General features: G+C 34.9%; 1 protein-coding gene across 1 annotated transcript; it reads left to right on the top strand.

The window, feature by feature from the left end:
• The first annotated feature begins 582 nt into the window (after positions 1–582).
• Positions 583–1684, top strand: LOC131665550 (serine protease inhibitor I/II-like). The gene is made up of 6 exons (XM_058937486.1): positions 583–691; positions 1027–1044; positions 1125–1253; positions 1341–1364; positions 1438–1586; positions 1653–1684. The coding sequence occupies exons 1-6, from the start codon at positions 622–624 to the stop codon at positions 1653–1655; spliced, it is 393 nt and encodes a 130-aa protein (XP_058793469.1). The 5' UTR covers positions 583–621; the 3' UTR covers positions 1656–1684.
• Positions 1685–25896: the final 24212 nt, after the last annotated feature.

Below are 25896 nucleotides of genomic sequence, written 5' to 3'. Positions count from 1 at the left end.
AATCATCGTTTTTCCCATTATAATAAATTGCATATATTTAAATTTACTTCTGACATCGGACTGCAAGTCAGGAAATGAATATTCAGCTGAATACTTTTACAATGACTGCAATATTCTGATAATCACAAATAATGATTTTTTATTCGCAAAAGAAAGCAAGTTCTATCAAATTTATCAAAGCTGTTTTGAATTTAATTTCTAATAACAAAAGAACAAAAGAAACGTAGTGTTGACTTATCATATGATAGACAATACACAATATCTTGGGTTTTCATTTGGAATTGAATATTTCAATGAAAATTTCGAGAATTCAAAATTTGCTATTACATAATGTGTTATCATAACGGAAAAATTCCCCATCTGATTATCCTCTATCTGAATGATATTTACGTAGTAAATATACCAAATAGGTGGATATTGAAATTTCCTGTACTTTTATGAGCTTCTCAAAGTCAAATACACATGTATCTTTGAGATAAAAAAATGTGAGTTATTTCCTGAAATGCGTCATTGATGAAAAAGTATAAAAAGCCAAGGATAAAAAGAAAAGAGCAATAAAGACAAAAGAGCAATTGATTGAGAAGGTGCGGAGTTAGCAAAAATAAGAACGATTCTTACAGTATGTTCGCGTTTGGATTTATCACAGTAGCTATATTAGCTGTTTCAGCCTCAGCTCAAATAGAGTCCTTAAGTGAGTAAATTTTATACTAAATATATTTGATTATATACAAGCATTCAAAAATTTCAAAATTATTAGAAATTTTTTAATTTTTCGTATTTTGATTTCTCTCAGTTAAATAAAATATATGTTTTTACGCAAATGCATTGTTGCATTTACTTCAAAACTTTACGACAAAATAATTATTTGTATGATGCCAAATTTAAAAACATTACCAACAAAATTTAATTTCCATTATCAATCAATTAATAAATATATATTCTTACTTCAATTATTTTCCTGATAAAAAATAATACTTCAACGTTAATTCATTTGCACTGAATTTAATTAATTTTTTTATCTTACAGATAATGTAGTCACAGTATGTAAGTATAGTTTCTATCAAAATAAATGCATAATTTTTTTCGTATTCTTTTAATCAAATCTGAATATTTCTATGATTTAGACGGTTATAGACCAGGTCAAAAATGCCCTGCCAACATTTTTTTTGACGACTGTAACCAATGCAACTGTCCCGATGGATACCAGGGCGCTTGTAGCAGAATGGGTTGCTCTAGAGATAAACCTGGGACAGGTATATTTTTTCCAATAAAATCAATTTCATACATCTAATTATATTTTCTTACTATATTTAAAAAATGCTTATTACTTTATATTATAGTCTTCTACAAGCCACTTTATGCACGTAAGTTTATGGTTTTAAATAAAACACAATTATTTATAACGAATGAATATTTATCTATAATTTTTATTTGTAGCATGCTACAAGGTAAATGACAAATGTCCGGCAAAACATTTCTTCGATGGCTGCAATCATTGTGTTTGTAATGGCGATGGCATTAGTGCTGCTTGTACTAAAAAATTCTGTTTTACAAACGATGATCAGAAGTGTGAAATGCCTGCACATGTAAGTTTAATTTGAAGGAGTAATAGCTGTATTTGTTAATTATAGTGAGTTGTTCTTTTTTTTCAGTAAATTGCTATCTAACTATACCTCAATGATGGATGTACTGATTGCGTCTGCAAAGATAATAACTTAATTATCAGAATTTACTGAGTAATTTTATTTTTTGTCAAATTTGAAGACAAAATAAAAGAATATGTACATAAATAACGTTATATTCATTTTTTTCTAAACTTACAATCATTTCATATGAATTTTCATTTCGCTTTTTCATTTGATGCAAAAAAAATATATTTACTTTAATTTAAAAAACAATGTTAATTGATGCAACAGCTCACAGGAGCCTATACAAATTTTCAAGTTTTTTACTTCGAAGTATCATGTTTTCTATGATGGATAATCTTAGACGAATGGTCAAATTGTAAAATGTATTAAAAATCACTATTACGTAAAATGAAATTCGATCCATTTCTAAATTATAAGTCATCGAAAGTGCATCTTCTCCAACATCCCGTTATCCATCAAATATAATTCATTTGAAAAATCTCCATACGTGCGCGCGCGAGCGAGCGATCGAATGAAAAATCGGGATCCATCAAAATGGGGCCCATGAATCATCTCTGCTGGAAAAAAGAATGTCGGGCCACGGGCTTGATTGCGATTAATCAGTCGGAGATCGAATTATTATTGCCTCGGGGATATCTCGTGCGTGCGAAGAATCGAAACTCGGCAAGCTGCAACGTTTTCGCGCCATGATTGATGCACATGCGCTTGCCGTTATATATCCTTTTTATTTTATATAAGACTGATTGTTCACTGTTTCACACACGATTGTTAATGTTATACCTCGAGTTCAATTACTACTTTCACGAGCGCATGCGAAAAGTGGTGCAATTACCTACTTAAGAAACACAAATAAACGAGCATACATACTTTGAACGAGAAGATTTATACTTGTCCTTTTCATTTGCGCTGTTACTCCATATATCGCTGTCTCATTTCTCTATACACTCAGCCACGAGAAAACGCTTTGGTCCAATCAGCTGGCTCACCAAGCGGACGTTATTGTGAAGGCTAGCTTGTAATTTGCAAATTCTTACCGCGTGCGAGATAGACGTGCTGATGCGCTGCAGGCACAATTGAGAAGGTCGTAAAACGATCTCTCCCTCCTTTTAACTTTGTAAATTGAACCCAAAATTTCTCGTAATGAGGGATGTAAGTGAGAGAAGCTGATGCTTATTATTAAACGTTTGACTGCTTCTCGCTACTTCATAGCTATAACATGGAAATTATATGGGAGATATGTATAGGTATTATTGGGATATCGTTATAGAAGGTTATTTTTTTAAGATTATTTATTCTTGAAAAACGAATTAGAAATGCTTTCGCTTGTTAATGAAATTGAAACTTATGCCTAATGTAATAGTAAATAATACAGTCGGTGATACTTCTACTGTCAGATGGAGTACGAACTATTTAATTTTATAATTTTTTTAAGAGAAATTGCTAAAAGAACGAAAATCGGTAAGTAAAATTGGTCAAAATACTCAAAGATGATTAAAAATTTTACTCATTACGGTTTATGTGCTTCAAGTATTGAAACTTGAAAGATTAGTATGCCGATTTATTAGATACTTTAAAAAATTATTATATTTTTAGAAATACAAATCACATTATTGGTTCACAACATCATTGGATCAAAACTTGGTTATCAGTTACAAACTTAATCGCAGAAATAATGCAAATAATAAATCGGATGAGAGCGTTGAAAATTCAAGGCGCATAAATATTTGACACGGCTAGCGTCAGAAATGCGCGCATCTCCATCCATAATTGAAGCTATATCAGGGACGGAGCGACATTCCATTGCAACGCGAGTTGGTTGAACATCGATCATGTCATCGCTCTGTGACGGATTCGGAAGGCGAATCGAACTCAAGGACCAGTTTCTCTCGCTCCAGTACTCGCGCAAGCTTTGCCGCCTAATTAATTCGTAAAATTTATCTTTGGTTTGCAGTCGAGACAGTTACGACGATAAGGCTCGTGTTCTCAATTTTTGTTTATCGCGCTGCGAATAGAATATTAATTCCGGGCGTATATAACTGACGGTTTTTCAACTTTTTATTATGGAAAGAAAGTTTTGGTGAAATATATTTTAACGGAGAATATATAACGATTAAACTTGCTAAGTAGACTTAATTTGTCGAAGCTCGCACCTGTTCCGTGTCAATAAAATTGGCTGAGCTAGATGGTTTGCAATTGAATATCCATTTAAATGGGTTTCATGTTGCCGATAAAGTATTTATTTACATGCGGGGTCGTTCCAATTTATTGATCATGACTTTATATCGGAACGAGCGAGAGAAAAAATAGAACGCTTCTAATTGATGGCACTTCTACAAGTTCTCGTTTTGTTTTTTAAATCATCTGCGTTCCAGCAGTTTATTTTATTAGTTATAGTCCAGTTTTGATCTGAAACTTACAAAGTGAAAAAAAAGAAAACAAAGTAGACGATATATTTCAATTTGTGCTACGCCTTTCATTGCTTCATTTCTTTTAGTAAATGTTGAAATCAAATGCGATTGTTACGCTTTGTACATTTAAATAGCTCACGTCATCATTCAGGATTAACAATAATTACAGCCACGCGGCGAATTACTATATAAAATGGTTCGCAATTGCTTCGAAGTAGTTTGAGATTTTTCGATTGCTGTATCATATATAATGTCACGAATTTTATTGTCTTGAATTTTGAATTACTCAAACCGCATTGAATGTCCACGTTGATAACTCGCAATAAAGATAATCGATCCAGAACGGTTTTCAAGAATCTGAGAATCTGAGAATTTCGAAAGTTAACAGAGATCCAACAACAGGAGCAAATTATCCTGAGAGAAGACGTAGAGGGACCTTGATAGTACAGGATAGAGGCCGCGCATATAGCTACGGCATCATAAATACATCGTGGAGAGCAAGAATTAATGGGACACACGTAGGTGCATTGCTGCCTGGCAGCCTGCCTTGCTCTCGGGTATGGTGCACAATGAGCATGCATTGGCCACGCGCCGGCCTTTGTGACTGTTCGCTCTCCGCGCGCCCCGTTATAATGCTGCTGAGCCGCTGTGCCGTTTGTATTTCTCATCTACCAGTTTCGCCACCCACGTGTTACGTGCGTGCGTATGCGTGTGCATGTACCTTTACTCACTTTTGAGCGCTTTGATGCTTGCTCCATGCACCGACTTACATATTTTAAGCAAAAATTTTTATTGTTTGCTTTGGGATGTGCAATTGCTTGGTGCGTGTATTGGATTTGTAAGGTAACAATAAGAATATTCGAACCTTTGTAAAGCTTTCCGAATAACAATGAGTATACAACTACTGACACGTTGAAAAACGTAATGCAGTAAGAATCAAAGACTCTGCCTACATAATAACAGTATAAAAAGGGTATATATGAAGCAAAATATAGTTGAATCACGAAAGAAATGGATTTTCCTAGAACCTTTTTCTTAGGAGGGAAAATGAAAACTAAAACATTGGAATTCCGGAATGCCACCCCAGGTGTATGAAATTAAAAACTCTAATATGTTGATACAAAGTTCGTTTGAGCGTCAAATATTTATCTTTCCTTGATTTAAATGTGGATGCTGGGAAAATAAATAGATCAAATTCAAAGATCAAAAATTTGTTTGTAATATGTCACTCATTCATTAGTTGTTTATTGTTACAATATTCGAGTTTTTATCATTTATGCATGATAAAGATTTCATCTTCGAAAGTTAGACATACATAATTTATGATCATCATAATAAAAATTATGAAAAATAAATCGATTATTTATTGCTATAATGCTACAGCTTATTATTTTCATTCAAGACTATAAATTTGGTCATCCATCTTTCAAGGCTTTCGTAATTTATAATAATCACGATAGAAATTTGAACAAGATATCTAATCAGTTATGACTGTTTAAATTTAAAATAATTCTTTTTTTGCGATTTATTAGTTTCAAAAATGTTCAAAAATCGTAATCTGCAACTCAATAATAAACTCAAAACTAATCTAGATTCTCACAATAGATATCTCATCAACGAGTACTCTCTCTCTCTCTCTCTTTCTCTCTCTCCCATAAGCATATAAGCGCCCTCGCACGCACTCTCATGTCGGTGGAATGCCAAAAGGAGGATCGACTTATTTGCAAAGCGGTATATGCACGCGTGCACCGGTGGTATACCCCTTCTCTACTCGTGTCTTATAAAACCAGGGAAGCCTACTGCCAAGCAAAAGTCGCACGCGAAAGTCAAGATAAAAGGCAGAGAGGGGAGTCGCCTCTTTTACGCTCTGCCATCAGATCTGAATTTTAATATTGAATTATACGCTTTATCGAGAAAGCCAAGATTATACTCGAGGTCTTTCTTGAGTGCGTGGTCCTAAGATTTATTGTCGGATTCATTTTGTATTTTCTCGTTGACTGCTATCCTTGACAGATAAATGTCATTGTTTTTTTTAACCAATATTTATAATAATAATAGTTATAACATTCGCGGATACAAATGTATCATTCTCACGGTTACAAATATATCAAGTTTTCAGTTTGAATATCTTCCGATAGATGAATACTAAGTCATCTTTTTCTGCATTTGAATATCACTTTTTGTATCAACTTCTGACTTATGTAAGTTGACCTCATGATTCATCATTAAATTTTTAATATTTCTTTTTTGCAAAGTAATCGACTCTTACCCTTTTTGTTAATACATCTCAATCATCCGCAAAACTACAAGAAAAAAGCCATTTGTCCGCAAGCTACAGTCAGTCGAGCATTATCTTACTTGAAAGAACGACTTTGAACGCCTTTGATACTAATCCCGCGCGTAAAGAGAGAGAGAGAGAGAGAGAGAGAGAGAGAGAGAGAGAGAGAGAGAGGGAGTGAGTGTAGAAGGGGCGAAGAAGGTGTGTAGGCGGGCCACGCGACCAAACGGGTTCTACTTTGCCCCACCTACGGCCTCTTTCCATGGCATATGGCTTTCTACCTCGTCTTTCTCGTGTGTCTGCAACTTGAATATTCAACTGCGCACCGCTTCCTCGAACCATGCGTGCGAAGATGTTGACGATGATGAGCGCGATGACGAGGATGATTTCTTTTTCTTATCGTTGGAATGAGGATGTGAACGAGTTATAACATTTTGAAAAATATCATTGAGCTTGAAAATAACGCGTGATGAGCAGATTTCTCAATCGTGTGTTGGTTGCTCATTGAAACTTGCATTTAAAAAAATTTCTAGGTTCTCGAAGATTTCTCTTAAAAAGGTTAAATTTTTTTGTAACTAGTATTATTTAACTACGAAATTTTCAATAAGCTTGTATTATGAAATAGTTTATTTTTTAATCATCAATTTTCAACGACGTTTTTTGCACTTGAAAACTTTATGAGGTCAGATTGGTTTTTTTAATAGCAAGAAAAAAATTGAGTTCGCGCAATTACGTAATAATATATTCAGGATTTTATGCTTTTATGGTGGTTTATTAAGTTGCACTGACACCGTGAAACGTTCATTACTCGACGAGAATTTAAAAATATTAATGTCGCGTATGCGTATTAAAGCTTACTCAAATGCAACTCTCATGCTAAATCCAAAGTTATGAACTTAATCGAAACTTTTTCGATTAAATTTATGCAGTTATTAAACATAATTATAATATTTTTACGTCACTGGCACTGATAACTGCTGAACATTAAAATTAACAAAATCATAAGATAAATTTAATGAATTATTTATATTACATGAAAATTAGATTTTGATGAATTATTGAAAATAAAATTCAGGTTGCTTCGGTTTATATTTTACATAAAACGAGAAAACGAAATCTTCCACTTCTGATAAATTACCATAAATATTCTAACTCGCATAAGTATAGCTTTTCCCTGATACACATTGCATAAGGTTTATAAATGTTTTGCTAAAAGCTAAGTCGGTAGTGCGATAAAGTCGATCGTTAAAACTTTCTGGCATAAATCCAATCTTATCCGGTCAAATGAAATTCTGCACAATATGAACCGGATGGCAATTTAACTGTGAAATTCATAATAAGTGACATTATCACGCGGGTGTGATAAAACTTGATAATCCACTCATACGGGAAAGTATATTACTGGTAAGTATATGTAGCGGAAAATCCTTGGATTAAAGGCGAATCGTTTGGATGTCTGGTTACGAGCGGTGCAAAACTAAAATACAACCTCGTATCTGTACGTCTTTTACATATGTATGCTTTATTTGAATTCCTTTAATTATAATCGAAATCAAGTCAGTTATACTGCGCCTGAAGATTGTGTGGTGATACCAAAGCTGCGATGTTATCATGACGGTAAATAATATTTGCTTCGTCAATATATGGCAGCATACACTGAATTAATAAACTAAAATACTGTGTTGGTAAGGTCAAAATTTGTTAGAGATATTAACTATTTTTATATTACAAAAATTTAACTAACGGATATGTAATTAATCGATAGATGGAGAGCAGATTAATTTCCTGATAATAATTTTGCTAAATGATTGTAATATCTAATACTTTGGTCTGTAGTACATTATATGCTAAGCTGATATATTTCGTGTGATCTGTAATCAGGATGTTTCAGGCTTAATCTATTAGTTAAGTCTATACTTATTGCTTCTGAATGATGACAGAAAAGAAAAAGAGAGATGTGCATTGTTTCAATTTAAACAAAACAAAATTTGATTATTATTCATTTTATATTTTTATCCTAATATATTTTAGACTTAAACATCAAGTAATGCAAATAAAATCTACTTTATTTTAACATTTGTATACAGTGTTTTTCTACAAAATAGCTCGATTCATATAATGACTACAGCGTCGTAAAATTATCACCATATCTACTAGCACCACCGAATAAATTACACGAGAATTAAGTCTCTCGCATAGCAAACAAATAAAATCTAATTAACAATAAACTCCTTACGGCTAGAAAAATTCTCATTACATCTGGATTTTCTTATCAATACTTGAGATCGCACTATTATTAAATCCCAAATTACCTCGAGCGAAGTACGTCAAGGTAAAAATCAACCTAGCACGTCGTAAATAAAATCTTATCTAATTAACGAGTAACTGGCATCTGAAAGTAGAAGGAAAAAAAAAACCTTAGAAACCGTAACGAGTCAATAGCACGGCCACATTGTGACGAGTGCTTTGCGCGCGAACGTTGCCTTATAAGTGTGCGCATCGCATACGCGGGCAATAAAAGCAGCGGCGCATGTAGCTTGAAGCCGATCGTTTTCGCCGCATGCTGATATATATTGCAACGCTTTACTACCGTGGTAGCATTATTATAGCTTATAAATTCCTTCGCGGCCTGTCTGTGTCCCTATTCGCCCTTTTCTCTTATTGTTAGCCTTTTATTCGCTCGGCGTGAGCGCGCGCCGACTTCCTCTTCGTTTATTTATTTATTTTTTTTTGCTATTGTAGCTTTATCCTTCTTGGAAGCTCTGGTGACATTTGCGGTAACTTTATTGTCATTTCTCGTGGAGGCTTGTGTATATACTTTCCGAAGTCATTGTTTTATAACGAATTGCCTATCATACTGTCGGCGGTGACTTTTCTCCGATTATCGCTTCAACCAACAAAGATAGTTCTATCTTTATCGCTTCAACTTTCAATGTTGCCTTAACTTGGAACGATCAACTCAGAACAATATAATCCATTTAGATATATTGAATGACAAATTTAGGTGGGTTGCGGTTAACACATGACTCCGCCCTCAAAGTTCACTTACCCAAACTACAGTCACGACGCGCGAGAACCGCGTTTATTTCCGCCAACGTTTGTCACTTTTAACGCGTTCGTGCAGGCTGCCGGGGAAAAAAGAATTTAAAATTTACCACCTTTCAGCGCCCGCGCACAAGCTCTAACAGGCATTTTACTGCTGCTGACAACCGTTTTATTGTTAGTCCAGCGGTCAGCATATATTTCGGAATAACGGGATATTTGTGAAATATATGTCTAGCATATAAAACTTTGATTCTGAATGTTATTCCTTTTTCGGAGAAGATAGTTTTAGAATCATAAAGAAGTTGTTTTAGCTTCGAATTATTGAGCTTCAGCAAAGTACTGACGAGTAACCAACTGGAATTGAGATTCCAATGGGCATTCAAGCAACAACCGTACATACGAATGATAGGTTATTGAATTTTATTTGCAAATGAATGAATTTAGTACATTTTTATCTTCTAATTTAGCAAAAAATTTCATGGTCATTACTCACATCTGAACCGATAGATAAGGTCGTATTTCAAAACAATACAAGTTCCTATTCATTAGCAAAGTTTGCCACTGTATCTTGCCTAAGCACAGTCGCACTAGTAGTAATTCTAATTAAACGTATTAATTATTATTTTTCTAAGGAAATTATGTTGTTAACGTTATATGTTACCCAACAAAAATATTTCCAATAATAGAATGAATATACATGTGTAATTGCCAAAATTGTATGCTTACTTGAAAGATTTTTGTAAATGGTGCAAAATACACGACGACCAAAATTTGAAATGAAACGCAACATATTGATTTTATTATCAGCAACGTACAAGATTGAAATTTTGTAAAGAGTTTTTAACAATTAAAAATATATTCGCAATATCGTACATTAGAGTATTATTATTCTGATAATCTGTAATAATTTGTTTAGACAATAAGTTTCAGAAAAATTTTAATATTAACGAGGAACAAAAGTTCAGTATCGAAATGTAAGTTTTACGCTGTTCATGTGGCGTTTACGATTTTTTAATGAACGGCTTTATATATTTTAAGGTTATCGAATTCTTATAATTATAAGTGACTTCGCGACTAAATACAATATAATATATTTTGAATAAATTTCACGTAAGTTCAAAGAAAATAACGAAAAATAATATCGTCGCAGAAACATAAAAATAACTAAAAAAAACGAATATAATAATGAACCGTTTTTAAAAGTTGTTTGGATTTCGCGAATTTTTCAAATAACTTATAGTGCCCGGATTGCGTAGCGTCTGGTGATGAAAATTTATAATTACGAGTTGTAAGTTGTCGATACGTTATTGCGACACAGACTGCGCGAGGTTCGGGAATATGTAATGATTAATGGATCTATTGAGCTAGAGCCGTCGTCGTCGTCGTTTGAACATAGGAAACGACAGAAATTTCCGGCTATTGTGCTTTCGAACGTGCACTCGGGAATTGCTTTTCCGGGTATCACAGTAGGGTATCATCCGATCTGCGTATTTCTCTTCGAATTCGAAATATCGCGAGTGAAATGATTATTGCACTAGACGTATACCGACATCGTAGTTTGAATGTTAGATCGTATAAAACGCATTTTCATTTAGGTATTACCGAAGCTGTATCCATTTTCACGACTTAAATATTGAAAAATGATACTATCAACTTTTCGCAATTTATTACACGAATACCTTAACTAAGAATTGTACTGTTTTATGTTTTATCAAGACTACATTTTTGAAACTTATACTTAAAATGCTTTCTCATTACTTTTTATCAAATTTAGCGTTTTCGGTAAATGGAATAATTTGTAAGTAAACCATAATTCACATATTTTTATTTTCATTTAGATAAATTGCAAGGAACAACGAAAATATCTTGTAATAACATTTCGGAACCTATATCTATGACTTATAACAGTTCTTCGCTAGATACTATCACACTGCCCGACTTATGATCGCTAAGATCAGTATGGTAATTGGCAAAAGGCATCCGCCTAAAAATCACGCCCGCTCCGTGGGTGTCTTGACGATAGCATCTCTATATCAACGAAACGTTCATACATAAACCGAAGCGAAGGTGTGTTAACCATTTAGATTTTTATCTAATTCGTAATCAAAATTCTTCGAACACTTCGATTTACTCAAAATATATCCTCGCCGTCGAATGTATCGCGTTCTTGCGATTTTTAATTCCTCTCTCGCATCATAAAGACATTTGCATATTAAAAACTACCTAAATATATGTGAACCCTCAATAAAATTTCGTCACGTCGATGTTTTATAATAAAATTGAGCCTAATAACGTCCGTAAATATCGCGATAAGATAAAACGGCACCACTAATGAAGCGACCAAACGTGCGGATATATACTCATCAAAATTTCGTAAAAAACTATTATCCGGCATATTGCAATTGATGCTGGTTTTAAAGGTGACAAGAAACGATAAGGGATTACGGAGTTTTTATGTTTATTAGATCGAACGTTTGATACGGTTTGGTGCTGCTAATATAGAAAAAAGTACGTTCTGATATTGAGTTTCCCGTTGCTTGAAATTAATCGAGACTGAGTCATATCGTGGACAATAAAGTGTAAGAGAAGTAACGATAATTTAATTGAAGTTATTTTTCATTTCTGAATAATAAATTTGGAAACGAAGTTGAGAGTTAACCATTGCTTAGAATAAATAATAGTCAATAACACTAATTAATATTTCAACGTTTCACTAAACTGGTTTACAGTATTCTTAGAATATTTGTTATTTCTGATTTGATTCTATAAATTAAAATATAATATATTGATAGTATTAAGAAAACATTTCTGTTTGTAGAAAATAATATATAAAATGTCAGTGCTCTCTACCATTACAAATTATCACCACGTTACTCCAAGTTGTAAGTATAATACTAACGGTTGTATAAACAAAAAGACAATTTTTCCCGATCAAAATCTTCATCTACGAGTAGAATAATCTTCAGTAACTTTAACCCTATAAATGTTCTTCGTAATTTTATATATCACAATGTAAATTTTGCAATACCTGTTTGGCATAATTTTTCAAATGCACTTACGTAATATAGTAGGGCCAATATGATTCACCCATAAATTAACTTACTTCTTGCATTATACCACTCTTGTTCAAGTTGTTTGAGATCTATAGCTGAATAAAGTCATTTTTTTTATTTTTGCTAATGTAAAAGTTTTAGCTTCTCCTTAATATGTGTTTTATTTTTATATCTGACTGACGTTTTATTAAAAAAAAACAAATACTAAACATGGAAGTATCAAATGAAAATATTATAAAATAATACTATTATAAAAATAACACATTAAAAAAATACACCTAAATAATCTTTTGACTACGTCGCAGCATATGGGAATATATACCCTCGTTTTTCGATAGATCGGTTATTATTCACCAATAACAGCCATGACTTTACGAATGCAATAATTTCGAGATCGCAGCCTTCTCCTCTTCCTCCTCTTCCTCCCCTTCACAATATTATCTTCAAAGAGTAAATTGAGTAGCCCATAGCCTCACCTTTTTCTATTTTTGCTCTGTACTTTTTTCGTTGTTGCACTTTGGACGGCGAGAATTTATCGGCTCGCTATGCCGGCGGCAAGCGCGAATTACGTGTTTGTTTTTACGAGGAGGCTGCTGCTGTTGCTGTAGCTATATACGCAGCAAAACGCAGCGAGGACGACGATTCTCTCCGCAAAATGTCGCTTAATTTTGAATCGCCGAGAAGTGCAATGCAGCTGTGCGTTTCTTTACCTTTTTTTACGATTTTAATCGATTTTTGCATTAAGATAATGGGAATTTTCATTTCTTTGATATGTATTTTATTAGAGGACGAGTTTTTAAAACTTTGGTATGTACTTACTTCCCCGATGAGAAGTCTAAATTTATCAACTGATATAATTGCAAAACGTTAGGATTCATAAAAGTGTATTGTCCATAAAGTAGACTTATAACAATAAAATGCGATTCGTTTCGCATTCAATTGAAATTATCATCACGCATACGTAAATTCTGAGTCCAAATGAAAAAATCTCATACAGAAATTTCCCGTGTAAAATTATCTTCTATTTCGCACAAGCTGGCATGCTAATCGTATATGCAAATCCTACTTGATAGTTTTGAAATAAAAAAAATATCGCACGGAGTACGAACGATAATAATTTTATTCGATTGGTATGTATAAGGGTTTGGTGGGCAATAAAACGACGACGAGGCACACACACGACCTTGTTTTATATAAAAGGGTATCGTCGCTCGATATGTGAATTTTATTGCACTGATATTTTTTTCGCACGCAACGCTTGTGTTGCTGTCGATAAACAAACATTTTCAGGAAGTTCTTGTCGATAATTTATTAAGTTGCAATTGTGACTGTACATTATATATTGGGCGTGTAAAGCGTGAGCGGATAAGATTTTCTCGAGGCGAAATTTCTGGGCGTTTCTTTTTTAGATTTTGATGGCGTTTTAAAGGAAGGTTGGTTTTTATTGTGTAATTTATGGATCATTACTTTAATTTAAAATCGTAATAAATTATTAGGAGTTTTTTCCATCGCTCGTTTTATTTTTGCAATTTAGCTTTCTAATATTGATAGTTTTGGCCGATGTAATGCTGTGTGTAATTGTGTAAAGGTTTTACGTCTCTAAAGAATTGCAAGTTTTGCAAATACATTTTGCTTAAAAATATTTTAAGCTAATTCATTATCAAAATCGACAAATTAGAATCAGCGATTCACAATCAGCAAACAATAAACAAAATGAATAACTGGCACGCGCACTCATCTATTATCACATATCACAAAATAAATCTCCATTCATATTTTGCGACGTTGATGACAATAAAAAGAAGAAAAAACTTGCGTGTTTCTTTTCCCGTCAACTCTTCGCGCATTATTCCGTCAATCAATTACGTTTTTTATTACCCACATAAATGAAAGCGTCAAAATCAAATCCATAATAGCTGGTTTTCCGCATTTCCGTTATATTCTTGGCCACAATAGCCAGCACGTAATTCATACCGCGTGCAAGAGATGTCCCAACTCCCCCGCGTCGATTTTTACCTCACCTACTTGCACACGTGTGCGTCCGTTCACACACGACGAGGTGTTTTTTGTGTGTGCGTTTTTTCTGCTACGTTGCGTGGGCGAGCTAATGGGAAGAGCTGAGCTCGTACTCGTAGAAAGTAGAATCCACCCTGAGCTTGCCATATTTGTACGCCGAGTCGGTCCCCATATGCATTTGATTCGTGTAAAATTACTGTATGATTGATCTAGAGGAATTAATGGTTTTATTAGTGATTGAAGAAGCGCTCACGCTTGAAAAGCAAACAGCTCGCTGATTACTTAACTCATCAAACATTCATAATAATTGCAACGGAAAATTCAATTGCCTGAAAATAAGTAGGAATCAATAGTCGAAAAGTAATTGGTAATGTTAAATAGTGAGCTGACACAACAAATCAAAAAGTTGATTCAATAACATTTGTTTCTCATTGTTTTATACACATACTTTTTAAAAGGTTAATTTGCCAATTGCAAGCAAATAAATGTCAAGTACATTTTTTTTTCATTAAGACGTACTTGACTTCAAACGACATGATTAATTCAGCATTCGGAACAAGCTCATTACGAAAAAGCCCATTAAAATACCTCAAGCTCGCAGACTGAAAGAAACACTCGTACCTTTCTGTAACTCAACTCGTCGAAACTAATACACACACACACGTAAGCACATTCAATATCACATAGATCTCTCGATCCGACCAAACGCATATGACTGCTGAATCAAATTCGAACGGATACTCGATAACGCGCAGACCGAATTGTTCCTTTTTTTTATTCGCGCAAAGACTCGGTGCGTTCTATTAAAATCAAATAAATCCGTGCTTTAATATTCATGCTGTGCTCGTTAAAATTCGCAGAGAGCCGATCCCCGCGCGTATAACGAGATCGCGAGCTATGCAGGTAATGCGTGCGCGCACACGTTTCTCGCAGACGCTTATTTCTATTTGTTGCGACTGCAATGTCGGCACACAAAGTGCATTATGTATTCATATTCATATATATATATATATATATATATATATATATAGGACTTTCGCAATAATCTTCAAGAGACATTTCTATAATTCACAGGTTCGGTTCGAAGGATCCGAATGTCAGCTTGTCCACGCTTCCTAGATGACTTTTTTCTAAACTTCGAGCTCGCAAGGATTTATGGTCTGTTTGTAAACATGTGTGTATCAAATCGGTTATTACGTTTCGCCTGCTTTCTCTCTCGTACTCTGTAATTGCTTTACAGCTGCGAAAACACTGACTGGCGCCGCGTATTCGTACGGCGCTGAATCTTAATTAATGACTGGACTATGCGCGCGAGACGCCGACTTTTTCGTAATCGCTTTAATGAGTTGATAATGTTGCGTGAGTTATTGCCGACATTGCGACTTTAGAATGAGATTCTACTACTTTTTTTGCCTTCCATTGACATAAGATTAAGAAAAAAACAACATTTATCTGATGTTCTCGGAGTATGACGGTAGAGCGCTGCAAAATTGATTCATTTCTTCTGATAATGCGATTATTGTAAAAGAAAAGCTTGATTTACTTCTCTCTTGGCGCGCCCGCTAAGTTATATTTGTGGAATTATATTAACCCCTTTATAAAGGCGGTTACTTGCAGAATTAAAAAAGAAAGAACATTATTCAACAAAGAAAAACAAACGTTGCTGTCGTTGATTTATTGAGAAGAAAATACATAATATCGGTGTTAGGAAACTTTCACGTATGGCAATAACCAGAACGAATTTCCTATCAGCACTTTCTCACGTCGCGCTAACAGACGAATCTCTCACGCGAGTGTTTACACCTTGACATTTTTATGCCTTGTTCGCGAGCGAGATCTGACATGCGAGTTCGACATCTACGGGCCTCGTGTCTCTTCACGCCAATTTACGATGATTCGAATTCTCTGGAGGGATTGATTTTGTTTCTCATTTTCCACACCACTTCTGTGTTCTTTGTCTCGCCGTAGCTGACTTTCGCAAAACTTTCGAAAAATCACACTAAATCATGAATTATCCTCCGTATCGTACGTGACTAAAAAATCTATCGGTTAAAACCACAGCCATTACTTCGTCACGTCAACCGAGAAAGATCCGTCAAGGAAAAGCGCGTAGAGAAGTGTCAGTAGCCAGACGGTCGCGCTTGCACTTGTCCCTTTTTTCCCATCAACGTTGTCGCCGTTGATCGAGCACTCGAAAAGCTTCTGCACACTTGTCCGTCCGCGATAACGACAAAAAACGCACCTACTTCATATCGATTTTTCTCCTTCGTAGAAAAGTCCCATATGCGCTATACATACGGATGTCATTTTTTCTTTGTTTTTCTTTTCTGTTCAACCGTGGGATTATGTCAGAGCATAAATCTTGCAGTTGCATATATATATATATATACACACACACACACACGCCCGTATGTGTGTGTGAGTGTGTGTGTTTATGGTGGCCGTCGAGGAGCTTTAATTAAATTTTAATTGTGCAAAATCATAAAGGTTTATACGACGGCGTGCGCCGCACGCGCGCTTGATACGCTAAATGACTTTATTGCGAATCTTTATATACGTACGCTTTATTACGATGATTTTTATGGTTGCTACGGAGTCCCATGTGATTTATTCGTGCGCGTGTGCTCATCGTTTATTTGTTTCACAGATAAATATGATATATCCATATCTATATAATACACTTTTTTATTTTTTATTTCGTTGTCTTGTTGACAGTAAATCAAATTTCATAAATTTGCGGCATTTATCAAAAATCTTCTTAATAATTTTCTCAAAAGTAACCATTTACTCGAGACCAAAGTTCTATAAATTTAAGAATATATTTTAACAATGCAACAAATTAAGGATCTGTTCACTGTTTTACACTACACAAACATTCTTAATGATTAATTAAAGTTCTTAACTCAAGAAAATACAAGTGAAAATGTCTTATTTCATTTAAATTCAAAAATGTATTTTTCGTCTTAAAAAATACTTTTAGATCATCTAATTTCGATAATGTTTCACTTCTATCCGTGCTATATCTCTTTTCGAAAAAGAATTTCATTTCATTCTAAGGGTTTACGATTGAAGTAGAGCTTTTAAGAATTTAAATTTGTTTATTACAACTTGAGAGACATTTCCTCACTCAGTTATCTGCAAATCCCTGCCACTTACGTACCCTGTAAGCCGCACTTGAGTCCATACGCGGAACATGAAATCTTCTTGTTTCGATGATTCGTCGATAATTGGATTTGCGCCACGAAGCCAATCACTTATCGCGATGGTCGATCATCCACTCCAAGTTTCTCGTCGCGATTATTTCATCTTTCCATTTGTATACAATCTGAGTTCATTTTAATTTTGTGCTTGTATGTCAAACAATCGATAAATTTCCCTCAGAAAATCGATGAAAAATTCGAGAAATACGTAAGTTTAACTGTGTGGTCGGAGGGCACATCTTAGAAAACGACGCGTGAGCTAAATGCAAAATACATGTAATACACTCACAACTGTACAGTTAAATATGTAAATGTTTCTAGCGATACTTTTGTAATGCTCGTTCTTCAGTGTCAAATCGACAATTACAGAAATCAAAAAATGTCTTTACGAATATTTTATTGCGAAACGAGACTAGTTTTTCAACTGCATCGAGAGTTTCACATAAGCCACGAGTGAGAAGTGCTAGAATTAATGTATGACATATGTGCGTACAGGTAATTTTGTGTAACCATCTTATCAGAATTTCCAATCGTAGTGATTTTCGCGTTTTATGTAAATCCTATTCGTGTTGATATGATATTATATCATTACTGCATACTTGTAATATATACGAATCATTATAGATTTTTTTGAATGTCAAATGTTCTCACGAGTGGATGAGACATTGAAAGACATTAAGCTGATCTATCATAAATACGTATATCTGGATCACTAAAAATAAAATCTAGAGTGCAAGATTGCTGTATGCATCTGGTGAATATTACCAGAAAATATAAAATAGTACAGAAGCTACGCTTGCTCGTACCTCGTAACTCGAGGAGGACGATAATTTTCAAAAGTTAACGGTATACACGTCCGTGAAAAATATTCAAGTCAGACTATGTATTCACATGTTCGAGAGTAATTGGTACCATAGTAGATGACATTTGTGACTTTTATTGTTCTTGTTGCACTTGCGAGGACGTTGATTCATTCGTAATTATCGGTCGCTAAAACTTTGACATTTCTATTATGCTTTTTAACACGCGGTCAGAGTTTCATAATGTAATGACCATTAAATTATAAAAAAATATTTTTTCTTAAACTGAGTAAAATACTTTATTCATAATAATAAGCATCAAAGCTAACCTGCATTCCGCTAATGGAAATTTTACATTAACGAGTACACTTTCCAACGTATAATCAACCTGATTGTGGTACTGCAAATCGAATATCTTAATTTCGTCTCTGGCTTATCAGTCTTCTGTAGATCGAGTTTCCAGTCGAAAGTTGCCGGACGTAGCCGTTCGTGAGTTGATTCATCTTGCGCACTGTAGTTCATCGACTTGGGCGTCAATGAGATAAAATGAAAAATGATATAAGAACTGCAGTGGAAATACAAAACCTTTGTACCGTTTCCGGGTGGGTTTTTTCATTGAATCTTTTGCTCTGATATATAATCGTTTGTCTATAATTTTCACTTTGCTCTATATCTGGACATATGAATGAACTAATAATATTTGTAGTGCAAATTAAATGGAAATCAAAGTGTTCAATATTTTAATGAGTTCTCATAGAACTCTCAATTTTTAAACATTTTTAAAGTTTTAAATTATTCCACTTATAAGTAATATTGTAATCCCATTTGCAAATTATAAAAAAAAACATTTTTTAAGCTCGAATAAATTACTTTTTGAATGCCATACTTGAACGTAAAAATCACAATAATGTTCTTAAATATCCGATATGTAAATTATAATACCGATTCAGTACACGAACATATACAAAATACTCGTGACACCAACCTATAATTTCGGATCCTTTAAAAGAAATATTATGCTAATTTCATCACGCTCGCATTGACTGTAAACATAAAAAAAAAATTAATTGCCATTATTAAAAGAAAAAAATCAAGCCATTGTCTGGACAGCAAAACTTGCAAATCAATTGATAATCGCAGCAGTGTGGAGTTCTAATATTATGCGATCGCGAACGATATCAGAGAGACGCATCGCAAAGGTACGATTATTAATTTATTCTTCATTATTGGCTCGCGCCCATCGATAATCGCGTCGAACCGATCTCTGTAATTAGCCGGACGTGCGCGCGCTCTCCTTAGTGTGTCCCGTGTGCGCAGCAATTTATATATGCGCCGTTGCCTTTGGCGCCACTTTTATATTTTACTTCGTAAGAGACCTACTAACTTCATATTTGGGTTTTTACGCGGTTGTCGGGAAATGATGCTTCAAAAGCACAAGTTGGATATTGCAAACTATTATTTTCATTTACTAAGTTTTATTTATTTTGAAATTTTTTTTGATAATCTAATGATAGTATTAATTTTTTTAAATATCACTTTTAATTAAAATTTGCTTTTAAATATTAAGCTTTTTATATTAGATAGCATTACTATATAAACTCATGGACAAAAAAAACGTAGGTCAAAATTTATCCCGCATTCTGAACATACACTTATTCAGGCACACATTTGATAAGAATATTTCGAGTGTGTCTCAACTTTGCAGAGTGTTTCTTCACCAAGCGCATGGTATCTGAAAAAAGTTATCTTAGTACCCACGAAAACATATACCTACGCAGTTACATAGAAATCTCACCGGGAGAAAACTAGACACGCCTCTGCCAAGTGGTTCACACCGTCAAGTACGCTTATTAACGTGTTCCTTTCATTATTTTTATAGATACATAATTATTCCCACGTATACTTTTTCAGGCTTGAATATTTTACATTTTTCGTTTAATTTCAAAAGTTTACTAAATAGTCGACTGAAAAAACCGAAATTCGATATGGGTTTCGAAGTAAATACCCAATTAGCCATCCAAATGATGACAAATCGGTGGCGTATAAAAAGCTGACAGTAATCCGGGTCCGATGTTGCCACCGCCGTGCCGCTTCAGTGTAACTTATACTCCGTGAAAGAGAGAGAGAGAGAGAGAGACAGGGGGAAAGAGAGAGAGAGAGAGAGAGAGAGAGAGAGAGAGAGAGAGAGAGAGAGAGAGAGCTAATCCTCTGTGCGGCAACGGTTTTGAGAAAAAAGAGAAAAAAATCTGTCACTTCGGATACGTCCGTCACTCGGTACCCAAAAAGAAAATGAAAAGTCGGCGAACGCATAAATTCAACGTGTCTGTCTAACGGAATAACTTGACTTTTCCATTATAAAACTCTTCTTCGAACGAGCTATTTTATTCGAGACTGCACTTTTTGATTGAGATTAGAATTTATGAATCAGAGCGGTGCTCAAGTAGGGCACATTGACGTCGCGACGCTGGACATACCGATCTTAATCTTTCGAATACGATGATACAATTGTACATAGGAGAATTTAAATGAACAATTTTTCCTTTTGACATATATGCAGTAGTATGAGATTCAGTACTATATAGCCAAGCTATTTTTTGATCGGATAATAATATATTAATTATCTATGTAATCCTATTAATCTTCTATATATAATAATTAAATAGTTAACAATCATGAGATACATTTTTATTGAATTCCTTCTTAAAAATTTTGTAACCAAGCAAGTAAGCAACAACTTCATTGCCGAAAATGAATTATCGTACAAGCGCAACACTCGACAATAGACCAACACGTGCAACATCCAAATTGAGCGCTTGTCTTGTTCGCCTTCATCTTCGTGACGCCTTTTTTTCCACCTGTCATCTCTTTTCTTTCCTTACTCGTATTTCATATGAAGAATCGGTTTCCACGTAGAAGAACAAGATTTATTATAATACTATAAGCTTATCAAAGATATGATCGAAAAAAAATATCCAAGTCAAGGGGCGCGTGCAACTAATTAAAACATTTTTTTTTGTGACAATATTTTGAAAATACGAGGTGTTAATGTAGCGATGTCGTCCGAGATTTCAAATATGAATGTTCGCTCCTATGTGATTAAGTTATAAGTAATATTACATTCTATTATGAGCATGCGTGGATCTTATCGACAAAGAAAAAAAATTAAATTTAATATGTTGATCGATTTTGAAAACAGGTATCCGTATCTTTGAAATTGATCGGTGCTCGCAGATTACGCGTTTGACGCAGGAAGGAAGTCATAGGCGCAGTGAATAACTATTTGAATGTGTTGCTCTATCGAGTTTGCTTTGAGGCATAATTAAAATCCGTTAACAATGATTCAAAGCGAAAAATAGCAATCAATCGTGAATAAATAGAGCTTGGACAATTTATCAGAAGTTCGCACACACGTACGCGGGCTAGTTATCTTGCAAGCCCTGTTAAACCGGCTTACTTTACGAGGCTTTTAAGGATTCAAAGTATCGAGTGCGCGCTCGCGAATAAGAGAGAGCGAGAGAGAACTTCAATTGGCAAGGCGTCACCTGAGGCCAAACGCGTGCGCGGGCCTATGTCGAGAATAAGTCATGTGCTACGACGATCAGTTATACAAACGAGCGAGAGAGTAATGCATAAGGTGTACGTATACACCCGCGACCACTACGACGACTGATTCGCTGCTTACGGATGGGAAATTATGTAGAATTATAGAGATGGTTTTTTTTGTGTTGCTGTTCATCGATGACGTGTTTTTTTTCTTTTTTAACAATATTGGTACAAAAGCAAACTTATTATTTTAAATTGCATTGTATTAATTAATTTTACCGTAACTTCACGTAACTTATTTAAATACATACCTACAAATTGCCTCTATCTCTCTCGATATTAATTGCATCCTCCTTGTTGAAATTCTGTTACAGTTACGTAATTTTACACACAACGTATCTTTCCTTTACACTCACGCATTCGTAAAATTACAGAAAGCCTTATAACAATATTGCACGTTTATAACTCTTGTACTAATAGACTCTCGTGCTTGTAATAAAGTCCCAAAGTAATTTATAAGTCGACAAGAGTAAATAGCAAACAGATAAGTAATTATGGCTCAGCTTTAATGCTTTCGCGCGCGGGATCTTGTAGTCGCAAAAGAAAATCAAAGAGAAAGAGAGAGAGAGAGAGAGAGAGAGATAGCGAGGATGAGCCTCTCTCTCTTTCTCTCTCAGGAAATAGAAGAGGCGATTTCCTTTTCTGGAAATGCAGAAGAGAGGCACTGCAGCAGCGCGCACGTGACCGAGCTCCGATTATCTCTCTCTTGAGGATGTGAAATACAGAGAGGGTGGAAGATTATACGGACGTAGAAAATATACAGTGGAAGTATGCAAGCCTAAGATGCGAGAGTAAAGCTATACCTAATTCTACAAAGTATACGAAATAGAGGAGGAAAGAAACCAAACGGTAACTAGTTTTTGATAAATGAGATGGTTCGGTTTTGCCTTGAGTTATATTAATATTATTGGTAAATTTTCAACCAGATGAATAAAAGAATATGTATTTATAATTTAAATTTTATCGTCCCAAATACATCATTACTCCGCATATTTCCTCGTATTAAAATAGCGACCGAGTGAAAATCACACTGTACAAAGGTTACAAAGTCAAACGAAGAAGAAGAGAAGAAAGAAAAACTGCTAACAAGCTATGAAATATGCGCCTATAACAAAGAGAGCAAAGATAAAGGCAAGGCGATGCAACGTCTTCCAAAGACACGTTACAAGAGAAAATCAATGGCTACAGCAAGAGAGCGTGTGCATACAATAAAGAGCGAACGAAAAAAAATGGTGAAGAGCGAGAAGAAAAAAAAAACGACGAATGCGTTGTGTGTGTGTGTGTGTGTAGCTGAGAGTATGAAATACGATGAGAGAATGCCTCGGGTGGCTTGTGCTGCGAGACTTATGCTAAGTACGTGCGTACGCCCTTATTCGTATGCGCGAAGCTTTATCGTATATATGTTGCGTCTGTCCGCGCGAGCGACGACGACGCAAGCGTTTTTCTACGCGGAATTGATTTAAGCTGATGCATTAACTTCGACGATGATTAAACTTCCCTGAAAACGTTTTACACAGCCTCGAGGAGCTTTGTTTCCTTTTTTTTTCTTTTTGCGCCTTCGTTTCGCTCGAAATTCCGTGATGTTTGCCGACGCGAAACTGCTGGGAGAGTGAGCAAGCGATGAGAGATGGTTGTTTGTTGATTGAATTCCTTTCTTAATGGGGTTTGTTTTATTTTTCACGATTTGCAGCGAAATTTCCACGAAGAAATTCGAAAATGAGGCCAATAAAACTAGAAAGGAAATCACTGGAACAGAAATAGTTTGCGAAACGAAAGCTCTCGCATCTACCAACTAGTCAAGAATAGAAAAAACCTTGCTACCTACAGCGTTTGATCTTAAATATAAGTGCACAACATTGATTGATTTATCTTATCGCAGCATCTTTGCGAAGTAAGGTAGCGTAGCAGAAGCCATCACGACAGGTAAGATGTTAAAGTGCGGAGCCCGCGAGCGTGTACATATACGCTTCACTCTTTAGAAAATTTCATTCTCCTGCTCGCCAGGTGCTCCGGCCGTTTGCTACCTACTGGCTACTTCTTCTTTAAGCTTCAGTCTCGTTTGCTATAATTTGCATATGCTTTAGCGACTTGCTACGTGTAATTGGTTTTTCGGCTAGTGGGTCATGTGGGCCTCGTTAGTTGCGACTCTAAATTTCGTTTTGACTTAGTGTCAAATTACACGGTATTCATTAATCATCTCTACGGAACAAGAATTCGGTTAAACGGTATTCTAATTCATCTATCAATGAGAAATTGCAATATACGTACAAATGACTCGCGTTCTTATTCCAGTTTAGCACAATATCCATTTATAATGTTGTAACAATTTATTTCGTTTTCCCTTTGCGTAACCTGTACACAAAAATGCATTTCTCAAGCTCGAAGCAGATGAAACGTGACCACGACACGGCCGTCCTAATCCCACAAACGATCGGCTTATCTCATTTATCATGACTCGTCGTCGCAGTAGCAGCAGCAGCAGCAGCAGCAGCAGCTGTCCGCTTAGTAGAAACTTCTCTCGCGCCGAAAGGCTATCGCTTTTTGATTCTGCATCCGAAATAGAGACGTCGTGCGCTGTGGATTTGTCATTCTCGCTGTCAGTATTTACTAGGTCAGGTGTTGCATTATTTCTGTTACGTGTATATGCTCTTTCAAGGGGAGCGCGCGTTAATGCTTTTAATGGTTTTCCGCGAAATTCGGGACAGTCAAGAGGATTAATGAATTTGGAAACTTCGCTAATTAAATAACGATATGATAAATGTGCCGTGATGATTTGTTAACTTCATTTATTTGGTTGCAGGCTTCGAAGATGCCCGAGATATAATTTGTTAGAACGGTGATAATAAATAATCGTAATTGTAAAATTTATATAGAAGTTTTATTGATGAAAGTTATGAGTTTTGGATTTCTAAGTAATTTCTAAGTTAAGGAGCGAAACAATATAATCGAAAGTTTTATATTTGGACGTCCTCCTGTTTCTGCCTAGTAATAAATTAATTAAACTGAAATCAATTGAGTTTTCATGGGACTGAACTTTTGGCAAAAATAAGAGCAGATATCTCTAATTTACAATATGTTTCATTTCAAATTTTCATGTGTGCAAGCACATAGCGAATAAATTAGTAAATAAATAATTTCACGTAAATCTACCGAATCAACTCAATTCCTGGGTAAACGGTAAATTTCCGAATCGATATTTTTCCAAACATTTTACGTTTCATTGCGAAAATCCTCAATTGCACCATGTGAATAAATATTTACGTAAATATAACTACAGAAGTTCTTAAACTCAGGCAGCACTTCAAGCGCGTTAACGTTCTGGTACTTGACGCCTTCTCTCGAAGGGGATTATCTCGAAATTTATCTCCGTTTCTGGTCTCTTCCTTTTTCATCCATTCCATTTTTTTTCTCTTCTTGTCAGGTGTGCGCACACACAACGGAACGAATATACGATCGGGTATGGTGTAATGCTATGTGATGGTTATTTCTGGATTGCTTCTGAAAGTCGATGAATTTAAATATGTGTATGTATACACACACACGCGTGCGCGCATGCATATATATTCATATATGCATATGTATATAACTAGCTTAAGTTTTCACATTAGCTTGGTAATATGATTATTGAAACTTTATTTTGCATTGATTTATAATAAGTTATTGAGAAATAGAAAAATACCACTATACCTCCATGGGAAAATGAAGTCATTTTTCTTTTTTTTACGTACATAGCAGGTCATTAGCACGAATTCAAAAAAATAATGAGAAAATTGGTGTGTGATGTATAACATTATTTTACCTTTAACAACTTAATTGCTTGTCGTGAATCTTTTTCTATGCTTTT

This window comes from Phymastichus coffea, unplaced genomic scaffold (assembly GCF_024137745.1).
Source record: "Phymastichus coffea isolate CEN01 unplaced genomic scaffold, Cenicafe_Pcof_1.1 PCOF00052, whole genome shotgun sequence".
In the NCBI taxonomy this organism is placed as follows: domain Eukaryota; kingdom Metazoa; phylum Arthropoda; class Insecta; order Hymenoptera; family Eulophidae; genus Phymastichus; species Phymastichus coffea.
The sequence above is the reverse complement of the archived record's forward strand: the minus strand, read 5'-3'. Positions and strand labels throughout refer to the sequence as shown.

Excerpts from the sequence above, each read along its gene's own strand:
- LOC131665550 (XM_058937486.1), top strand. The coding sequence starts at position 622 with ATGTTCGCGTTTGGATTTATCACAGTAGCTATATTAGCTGTTTCAGCC. Across the intron at positions 1,254-1,340 it reads TAGAGATAAACCTGGGACAG|TCTTCTACAAGCCACTTTAT; the intron begins GTATATTTTTTC and ends TTTATATTATAG. Across the intron at positions 1,365-1,437 it reads CTACAAGCCACTTTATGCAC|CATGCTACAAGGTAAATGAC; the intron begins GTAAGTTTATGG and ends TTTTATTTGTAG.